At 43.0% G+C, this 11103-nt stretch overlaps 1 protein-coding gene across 2 annotated transcripts in view; it reads right to left on the minus strand.

The window, feature by feature from the left end:
• The window catches only part of UBQLN1 (ubiquilin 1), a 50225-nt gene extending 42395 nt beyond the window's left edge, over nucleotides 1-7830 (minus strand). For both annotated transcript variants that reach the window (XM_019628280.1, XM_019628279.1), the window contains exon 1: nucleotides 7163-7830. In XM_019628280.1, the coding sequence (XP_019483825.1) occupies nucleotides 7163-7342 (180 nt within the window). In that variant the 5' untranslated portion in view covers nucleotides 7343-7830. The remainder of the gene's footprint in view (nucleotides 1-7162) is intronic.
• Between the last annotated feature and the right edge of the window lie 3273 nt (nucleotides 7831-11103).

An 11103-nucleotide genomic window follows, 5' to 3' on the forward strand; every position in this document is an offset into this window, starting at 1 on the left:
CGCGTTGGTTAAGAGCTGGCTTGGGACGCCAGCTCTGAGCAGCAGGGCCCTGGTTCGGATCCCACATAGGGGCCAGTGACACTGCCCTCTACAGCTAAGATGGTGAACAACAGCTCGACCTGGAGCTGGGCTGCCATGAGTCGCCGGCGACAGCACAGGCTGCAGCCCCCGCTGCAGTGGGCTGCTATAAGCTACTGTGTGTGACTGGCAGCCAGCGTGAGCACATGGCAGCCGGTGTGAGCTGCCAAGAGTCGCCGTGAGCGGCCATCCAGAGGCTGGCGACCAATCTGCCTCACCTGGGAAGACCGAAATAAGAATACCAACATGAGCCAGTGAAGCAACGTCCTCCACAACTAGACAGAAGAACAAAATGACAGCAACTTGTCTGTTCCCCTCCCCCAATTCCCCAATAAAACCTTTAAAAAAAATTTATTCACTTTTGTTTCAAATGGAATTGCAGGTCAGCTGTATTTAGAGTTGTTATTCTCTAGGTAAAACAAATCTAGTTTGGACAATCAGAGATAGTGCTTTGAGAAAGTGACCTCTGCACTGAGATTTAAAGGATGAATGGAATGGGCAAAGTGTGGGAGGCATTCCTAGTAGCGAGAACAAATTGCACAAAAGTCCTGAGGCAGGAAAAAAAAATGTAATTATAGGTCAAGGAACTAAAAAGTCGGTATGGCAAGAGCCAATTAACCAAGGAGGAAAGAAGGTAATCAAAATGGAGAGGTAGGCAGGAGCCATATTATACAGGGCCTACTACCACATTAGTCTAAGACTGATAGGGAGCCATTCGTTTTACTTAGAGGGTACCATAATCTGATTAACATTTTTTGGATATTACTCTAAGAATGAATGGGGGAATGACAGAAAAGTAGGGAAATTGACCAGTAGGCTACTACAGATAGTTTCTAGACAAGAGGCAATGGCAATTTGGGAGTCAATCCTTAATCTTGTAAGGACCTACTTAATCTATTAAATACTCCATTACAGCAATTTTTGGTCTCAGGGCCAAAAATTTAATATATGAAACCCCAAAGAGTTTTTGTTTATGAAGGTTATAGCTATTGATATTTGCTACATTAGAAATTAAAACAGAATTCTTTTTAAATTCTCATTTTAAAATACTCATATAAGGGCAGACGGGTGGCTAAGTTGGTTAGAGTGTGTGCTCTAAACAATAAGGTTGCTGGTTCGATTCCCACATGGGCCAGTGAGCTGCACCCTCCACAACTAGAATGAAGACAACGACTTGAGATGAGCTGCAGCTGAGCTGCCAGACGGCTCAGTTGGTTAGAGTGCTTACTCTTAACAATAAGGTTGCCAGTTCCACTCCCACACAGGATGGTGGGCTGCGCCCCCCAACTAGATTGAAAACTGCAATTGGACTTGGAACTGGCCCTCCACAACTAAGACTGAAGGACAACAACTTAACTTGGAGTTGATGGGTCCTGGAAAAAACACATTGTTCCCCAAAAAAACACTGTTCCCCAATAAAGTTTAAAAAAAAAGTAAAAAATAAAATAAAATACTCATATAAATAACACGCTTATGAAAAATAGCTATTTTTCCAGTGTGAAGAGTAGCATTGTTTTAAATTTTTGCAAATCACTTTAGCTTTGTAATGGAAAACAATTAGATTTTCACACTTATTGTGAAAATCTTACATCTTCTGGAAAAGTGTGTTGTTTCATTTTTGAGAATTAGATTGAAAAACACAAACAGCTCAGAATAATTATTAATACAAAAAACAGTTTTGATCTCATGGTCCTCCTAAAGGGTCTTGGGCATCCCAAACCACATTGAGAGCTGCTGCGTGAGTAATGGAAAGTCAAGTAATCACAATGAGATACCACTTCACAACAACTAGAAAGGTTATAATCAAAGACAGACAACAACAAGTGTTGTGGACAATGTGGAGTAATTGGAATCCTCATAAACTGCAGCTGGGAATATAAAATAGTACAGCCGCTTTGGAAAATAGTTTGGCAGGTCCTCAAAAAGTTAAACATAGAGTTATCACATGACCCAGTAATTCCACTCATAGGTATACACCCACGAAATATGAAAACATGTGCACACAAACTTGTGTGAGTATTCAGAGGCATTATTTATAATGGTAAAAAAGTAGAAATAAATCAAATGCCTGTCAACTGATGTGAATGGAAAAATGTGATATATATCCATAAAATGGAATATTATTCAGCAATAAAAAGGATGTACTGGGGCGGCCAATTAGCTCAGCTGGTTAGAGTACAGTGTTCATAACACCAAGGTTGCAGGTTCAATCACACATGGGCCACTGAGATGTGCCCTCCACAACTAGATCGAAACAACTACTTGACTTGGAGCTGATGGGTCCTGGAAAAACACAATGTTCCCCAATTAAAAAAATTTGTTTAAAAGGAAGTACTGATACAAGACACAACATGGATGAACCTTGAAAATATGCTAAGTAAAAGAACCAGTCACAACTTACCAAAATCTGGTATGCTTTTTATACTTACAGATATTTCAAATCATCCCAATCACATTTTAAGTACTCAATAGTCAGATATGGCTGGTGGTATCAATGTGGACAGTGCAGTCCTAGATCCACACTGTAATGTTAAATTATGTCTGTGATAATGACCCTGAGGCACTGCAATTTCCTCATTAGGAAAAGCTCAATATAATACTTACATTATAGTATGTTAAGATTTTTCTAACAGTTTCAAGTGATGAAGATGTTTTCTAAAACTACAATACATGTTGCCTGAATGTTCACCTATATATTTCAAAATGTTACACAATAACCTAGAGAGCTACAAAATCCAAGAACAAGCTAGTCAGAAGTTATATGGGAGCTCCCTTCCATTTTCTGCACTGATTTCTCTCTCTCTCTCCTGGACTTCATCTTGCTTGCTGACACTTAGAAATCCTCAAACTGTATGAATAACAGACAATGAATAAATAAAAGAAAACACAATCTTCCACACAGGGGCTTTGTGCCACTACACATTTATCTATTTTTATCTACTTATGTTATGAAAACCCCTATTAATTAAACCAGCTTGGAACATACATAGTGAAGTTTATGTTCTAACTACACTTAAGGAGAATTTTTTTCTTTTTAAAGATTTCTGGGGAATTGGAGAAGGGGAACAGTGTTGGGGAATTAGGGAAGGGGAACAGCCAAGTTATTCTCCTTCAGTCTTAGTTGTGGAGGGAGCAGCTAGCTCAGCTCCAAGTCCAGTCACCATCCAGCCACCCGTCAGCAGCTTGCGGCTGCTCAGCTCAAGGTGCTGTGTTCAATCCCATTCGGAAGTCAAAACAGCAACCTTGTTGTTAGGAGCATGTGCTCTCACCAGCTGAGCCATCCTGCCACCTGTTGGCAGCTCAGTGACTGGTCAGCTCGGGATCAGCTCAGTGGCCCATGTGGGAATCAAACCGGCAAACCTGTTCCTCAGAGCTCATGCTCTTAACCAACTGAGCCACTTAGCCGGCCCTTAAAAGTATAAGCTTTATTATCAACCTTGAACCAATAACATTTATTAAACACCAACTTTATTAAGGTATTCTATTTCTGCCCGTTGGTTATATACTCACATAGAAACCGAGGGGCAAAAAAGGAAATTACCTTCTTACAAATTATTTTACAATTGACCCAAGAGATTTAATATAATTCCATCCATTACACTGGAACACATTCATATAAATACTATCTCAGTATAATAAGAGTATTTACATTATACAGAACACTTACTGAAAGATTTTAAACTGTAGAAGAATGGATTTGCCTGATAGAAAGCCTAGACCTTTTTGTAGGTCTCTTGTTCACCCTCTTCACCTCCAATATTACATAAGAATTTTCAGGAGGCCGGCCAAGTGGCTCAGTTAGTTAAGAGCGTGAGCTCTGAGCAACAGGGTCGCTGGTTTGATTCCCACATGGGCCACTGAGCTGCACCCGAACTGCCCTGCCACTGAGAGCACGTGCTCCTAACAACAAGGTGGCCTGCTGGACTCTCACATGGGATGGTGGGTTACGCCCACCCGCAACTAAGATTGAACAGGGTGCCTGTGAGCTGCCGATGGACAGCTGGATGGTGACTGGACTTGGAGCTGAGCTAGCTGCACCCTCCGCAGCTAAGATTGAAGGACAACTTGGCTGTTCCCCTTGCCCAATTCCTCCAACACTGTTCCCCTTCTCCAATTCCCCAATAAAATCTTAAAAAAAAAAAAATCATTTTCAGGACTAAATGCTTTCCAATTTTTTGCTGAATATTTTTAGGTGAATCTTAATGTCATTAAATATATTTTAATAACATTTTAATCTTTAACAAATAATTTAAATCTATCAAACCCTTTAAGAAAATTTAACTACAAAATGACATTTTATTTTTATGCTTCAACTAAAATTTTACAAATCATCTGAAATCTGCTTTTCTTGTTCTTGCACGTTTCCCTGTTTGTGCTTCCCTTAGCAAAACCCATAAATAAGATAGTTCAATTTGTCTTCAGGTTCTTGGTGCAATGGTAAGCTTCAATTTTTATGTTTTCTACTTTAACAGGAAGCATTTATTAAAATAAAATTTTAACTGCCATCTGAAAAAGTTGCTTCAGAAAGGCTTTAATTTTATCTATTAAAATTTTACTTTGGTTACACAGGATTAAATTTAAAACTTCCACAGAATTTTAAAATTCTAATCTCACCATCACAAAAAGTAAAACAAACAAAACCACCAAAACAAACCTTACAGATATCTTATAAACTGACTTAAACGTAATTTTCTATTTATAAAATATTGAATCTTTCTAATCTTTTACAGAAAAATGCTCAAAGCAGCCAGAATGGTGGAGACCTGAACTAGGACTCCTACGAAGACAATATAAGGCAGCGGTTCTCAACCTTCCTAACGCCGCAACCCCGTAATACAGTTCCTCACGTTGTGGTGACCCCCAACCATCAAATTATTTTCGTTGCTACTCTATAACTGTAATTTTGCTACTGTTATGAATCGTAATGTAAATATCTTTTTGTTTTCCGATGGTCTTAGGCGACCCCTGTGAAAGGGTCGTTCGACCCCCAAAGGGGTCGCGACCCACAGGTTGAGAACCGCTGATCTAAGGGCTTTCAAAAGTTAATATGGTTACATACCCACTAGAGTAGCTAAAACAAAAAACACTGACACTATCAACTGTTAGCAGAGATGTGGAGGAACAGGAACCCCCATTCACTGTCGGGTAGGATTGTAAAGTAGTACAGTTTCTTGTCAAACTAAACATACAACTACCATATGATCCAGTCATTCCACATCTGAGTATTTAACATGAGAGACAAGCATCTGTCCAAAAAAAGATTTGTACAAGAATGTTCATAGCAACTAACTGGAAGCAGCCAAGGTAACCACAACAGAATGGATAAATTATGGTATATTCATACAATGGAAAACAACACAGCAATAAAAAAGGAATTGCTATATACAAGAATGAATCTCAAATACATTATACTGAGTGAAAAGAGAGCCTTACCCAACACATACTATATAGTCCCACTTATGTGAAGCTCTAGAATAGGCAAAACCAACCCATAGTGAGGGAGGGAATCAAAACAGTGGTTGATGGAGGGGAGAGTGACTGAACTGACTGGATAAGAGGTAACTTTCTAGTCAATTATAAAATTCTGTATCTTGATAAAGCTTTGGATTACACAGTTTTGTGGATATTCATAGAGTGGAAACCGTGTGCATTTCATTCCAAGTCAAACTTAGAAAAAAGTTACGGTAAAGAAAAATTGAACTCAGGTTAATGATATGCACATTGCTGAAGTCCTTCTTAAGATAACATGAATTGACACTTGCAACTTACTTTGAAATGCATCCAAAAAATAAAATGGACTGATAAATGATTGTGATAGAGGATATACAGCAAAATGCTAATTGTAGGTGATAGACATATGGGTGTTTGTTGTCTAATGCTTTCAACTTTCCTGTATGTTGTAAAATATAAAAATATTGAGGAAAACTTTCCTAGGAAAATTGAGACAAAAACATGGTGATTGAGTAGGTGGTAAAAGTCTCTCTCACTTGATGCTACATTCTCTACTTACCACTTCACAAAACACACCACCTTTTGGAACTATATAAACCAATATCCCAGTCATTTAGTGTCCCTGGGGAACATAGGTACATTTTAGGGTTTGCTGTTCCCTCATAAACTGTTCACACTGTTTGAAATCGCCAGAGATCAATAATTATACAAAACATTCTGCAATGTATGCAACAATAAGTTAAAACAACTTGAATTCTTCAAAATTCCTAATTAACTGTAAAATTTGTACTCCTGAACAGATTTTAAGTTGTCAATTATTTGATAGCATTCTCCATTAACTCGTTTTGTTCTTTTATTCGACTGCAACCGCTAATATCTGAATAACGCAGCAATCGTGCCTCTAAAATCAAACAAAAAGCTATCCAACGATTGGCATCTAAGGCATGATAAACGCACTAAAAAGAAAACAGCAAGTCATCAATGAAAGTCATCCACCTTTCTCCTTAAGCCTAATACTACTTCTTACGATGTGGCTGAACGCAATTTCTACGTCATAGTTCATTAAAAAAAAATAAATTGAAAGGATGGGAAAGATCAGCAGTCAAAACGCAGAACTAAATGTACACGTGCTCCTCACCGTAAAATCCACCTTAACCACCAAGCAGGTAAAACAATGAGCACCAACCCCTCCGCCCAGTTTTTTTATTCAGGAGACAAAACCGCCGACAATGTTCAAGTGAACCCCCGCCCTGGCCCAGCCTTCACCTCGCCAGGAGCCAGACGGTGGGTCCCTTTCCTTTGTGCTGAGCAGCAAGGAGGCGACTGGGGGCGGGGAGCTGGGGGCGGAGGCTGGGGGTCTGTGGACGCCTGAGCAAAAGGAAGGCGCGGAGGGAAGCGGCGTCCGCGCGTTCCACAAGCAGGCCGCGCGGCCCCGCCACAAACCTCAGCGGTGCCCCAAGGCGCAAACCCACGAACTTGGGTGTGATCTAATTTGAGATGAGCCCGGAGAGAATGCCCGAGAGCACATCCGAGGTCGACCCCTTCCCAGGCCCTTGCAAAGCCATCTCCTCCCGCCGCAGGCGGAGGTCCTGCCGCCACCCCCACCCCGGCCCGAGCGCAGGGCGGCCCTCACCTGCTGGACGGAGCTGTTCTCGGGCACAGCGAACTCCTCCTTCTCCTTCGGGGTCTTCACGGTGACTTTCATGATCTTGGGCTCTGCTGAGGCAGCGGCCGCGGGGGTGCCGGCACCTTCGGCCGCGGCGGTGCTGTCCTGGGAGCTCGGAGGGCCACCGCTTTCACCACTCTCGGCCATGGCGTCGGCGGCAGTGACTCAGGAGGGAGCAGGCGAGAGAGGGGGAAGCCAGGAGACGCCACAGCCGGCTGGCCCGGGCAACGTAGAATGCAGGACGCGCCGCCTCGGTGGCAACGGGCGCAAGGTCGCCCTGGCGGGCGAGGGGACGCGGAGCTAGGTGTGGGCTCCGGCGCAGGCCCGAGTCGGGCGCTCGGCAGCCGCCGTTCAGACGCCGCTCGGTCGCAGCGACATCCGCAGCCGCCGCCGCTTCCTCCTCCCCACCCCTCCCCAACGTCCCTCCGCCGGCGCGGGGCACGCCGGGTAACGCGTCTGGCGGCGTCACCGAGTCATACCCAGCCAGCGCCTCATCGAGTTCCGCCCGCTTTGCTTCCCCTCTCCCCGCTCCATGGCTCGAAGTGTAGGCGTGGCCAGAGTGGACCAAAAGCAAAATGTAGCGGGAGAGGTCAGTTCGTTTCTTTTCATTCCTTTTACCAAAAAATAAATTCGCAGGTTCTGGGACGCACTGTCACGGCGCAGGGGGATGACGTTGCGGCTAGCGAAATTACTAGAAAGGGGCTCGACCAGTAGGCGCAGTGGCTGCGATCGCGGCTGCGTGCTGGCCGTCCAGGTGGTTCCCTCCCCACCCCCTTCTGTCAAAGACCGCGCCGACGCGCTCTCCCGTCTGGGCGTCCTCGGGTTAGCCCACGGAGACGGGGGTCTGTAATAAATGCAGGGGCGGGTGTTTTCTTATTTTAATATGCTCAAGTTTTTGCCTACTTGGAAGATTTAAAATCTTTGATCTTACTGCCCATTGCGCGGGAGTTGGAAGTTAAGTTAATGGAGGAAAGATCCTCGTCATAACGAAAGGAAAATGTAGACGTCTCTAGCTAGTATGCGCAATCCCGCGGAGTCATTGCTCCTTGGCCACGGCTTCCTGTCCTTGGGTCAGGCCGGTGTGCTCAGGTGATCAGGCCACCTGTGTTGACTATGGCCTCCGTTCCCGCGCTGACAGCCCTGCACAAGCACCCCCGAATTTTCTGTGAACACTATCCCCCAAAATGTCTGGGGCAAAAAGAGTGCCCACTCAACTGGAACAGTTGAATGTAGCTGAAGTGTCCCATTCTATATTCTACCAAATTAAGTTACTGCTCTATTTCAAACTTGAGGTAGCATTAAAGATAATTCTTTTCAATGTAGTGTAGTACAAATAAGGAATAAAAAGTTAGTCAGGGCCCGCCGACAGGCGCATTGGTTAAGAGCTGGCTTGGGACGCCAGAGGGCTCCGGTTCGGATCCCACATATGAGGGCCAGTGACACTGCCCTCTACAGCTAAGATGCTGAACAACAGCTCAACCTGGAGCTGGGCTGCTGTGAGTTGCCGGCGACGGCATAGACTGCAGCCCCTGCGGCAGTGGGTTGCCATGGGCTACCGTGTGTAGCCAGCAGCCAGCGTGAGTGCCCAGCAGCCGCAGTGAGCGGCCGTCCAGAAGCCAGTGACTGATTTGCCTCGCCTGGGAAGAGTGCAATGATAATACCAACATGGGCCAGTGAAGTGACATCCTCCACAACTAGACTAAAGAACAAAAGGACAGCAACTTGTCTGTTCCCCTTATCCCAATTCCCCAATAAAATCTTAAAAAAAGAAAAAAAGTTATTTTCCCCTTGAGAATTCTAAATTTAAAATGGTGTCATTGTTTGCCTTTAAAGATGACTTTCAAAGATTATACAACCCAGAACATTAACTTTATTAATCAGTGTTACAGAAATGTAAACCCTGACAGCCCACTGTGACCCGAATATGCAAAGATACACTCTGCACTTGTTTTTAAACTATCCAACTCTGTTCTGATAATAAATACTGTTGCATGAAGACTACTTTTAAGCAGAGTCCCTTTGGAATCTGGGCCTAAGAGAAGTTATGAAAGTATAAATTGCAATATAGTTATCATCTGGTATCAGCTAACTTTATGGCAGCATTGTTCAATAACATGAAGATATTATGCAAGTCTCTCTGCTAAAGGATACATACTCTGCTGAAGGATGACTACTTGCTTATTTCTAGATGTAAGATAATCATTACTTCTCAAGGTAGGAAGTTCCACCATTGGACAACCAGTCATTTATCTCTAACCGTACACTTAAGAAATTGTTCTGTAATTGTGTGTCTACATTAATTTCTAAATTCTGAAGTATTTGCACAATTTATGAAGTAATATAATTTATCTGTAAGAATATACAATATAGTTAGTTGTTCATTATAGCACTTTTTAGAAATAATCCTACCTTGTAAAGAATCTTTGGAGATGGGGGTCCAGATCAGGGATCAAACTTTCAAGGAAGACTAGATAGTATGTTAGACTTTGTGGGCCATACATTCTCTATAAATGTCCTGTTTTCCCATATAGCTTTATTGCTTTTTCAGCGTCACTTATCACATTCTGCCTTGTATTACACTTAATTGTGTGTATATATCCTTTATTAGACAAGGTCCTTGAAAACGGATCAAGTCTTAATCACACAGTGCCCAACCTAATTTCCTGGCATGAGAGTATTTATTGTTTTTTTTGTTTGTTTGTTTAAGATTTTTTGGGGGAATTGGGGGGATGGGAACAGCGCTGGGGAATTAGGGGAAGGGGAACAGACAAGTTGCTGTTTTTTTGTTCTTCAGTCTAGCGGTGGAGGACGTTGCTTCACTGGCCCAAGTTGGCACCATCATTGCACTCTTCCCAGGCGAGGCAGATCAGTCGCCGGCTTCTGGATGGCCGCTCACTGTGGCTGCTGGCCGCTCATGCTGGCTGCTGGCTACACACGGTAGCCCATGGCAACCCACTGCCACAGGGGCTGCAGCTTACGCCATCGCTGGCGACTCATGGCAGCGAGAGTATTTATTGTTGAACTGAATTATTGGACTGTCATGTTTCCACTAGACAGGAAATTTATTTAGAACACTAGATCATATGCATATTTTATACTGCTATACCTTGAAACTTACTTGCTTCACAATAGGTTCAGAGAAAGGAAACATTCACTGCTTGTGTAAAACTCCAAGCCTAATGATTTCTTTTCAGAGGACAAATTTATTCAATACACATGTATTTGGACTGTGTTTCCTTACCTTAGGAGGTTACCTTACATGAAGAAGAGTCAGCCACCATGTTGTGTAAAACTAGCAAATGAGCCATGGGGAAATTTTAAGCACTCTCTGAGGGCAGAGAGAAATAGGTGAAAGTGCAAAATCTATTATATTAAACAAATCATCTAGATATTCCAGAGAAGAATAATGCTTATGGGAAAAAATGCTTTAGAATGTTGGGAGTTTTGTAGTACGTAAGAAGGCAACCTATTGAAATATTTTACATACGCATAGGCAACTGAGAGGTATTTAAAAAAAAAAAAAGCATAGTCTTCAATCATTCCATTTCACCCAAATAATTCATATAACCTGATTCCCAAATGAGTTGAAAGGCGAAGACAGAATGACACTGTGGTTTATCTGAGTTGTTCTATAATCTATCAAGCACTGTGAAGAGTCTTGAGATTTTTCCCCTACTTACAAGCCAAGTCTCATGAATGCTGGCAGAAGACACACTATCCCTAGGTCCGAAACAGACTTTGATGCAGCAATAGCAGCAGCCAGGGTATCAGCGTTTGGCTTGTTGTTGTTATTTTGGCACCAGTTCCCCAAGCCCTAACTTCTGCAGCATGATGCAAAGAGGGCCAAGTGACACCTGCACATGCAGTGGGTTGCATTATAAGAGAGGAATCCCAAGCATGGGGAACCC

The sequence above is a fragment of the Hipposideros armiger genome, unplaced genomic scaffold (assembly GCF_001890085.2).
Source record: "Hipposideros armiger isolate ML-2016 unplaced genomic scaffold, ASM189008v1 scaffold_777, whole genome shotgun sequence".
Classification (NCBI taxonomy): domain Eukaryota; kingdom Metazoa; phylum Chordata; class Mammalia; order Chiroptera; family Hipposideridae; genus Hipposideros; species Hipposideros armiger.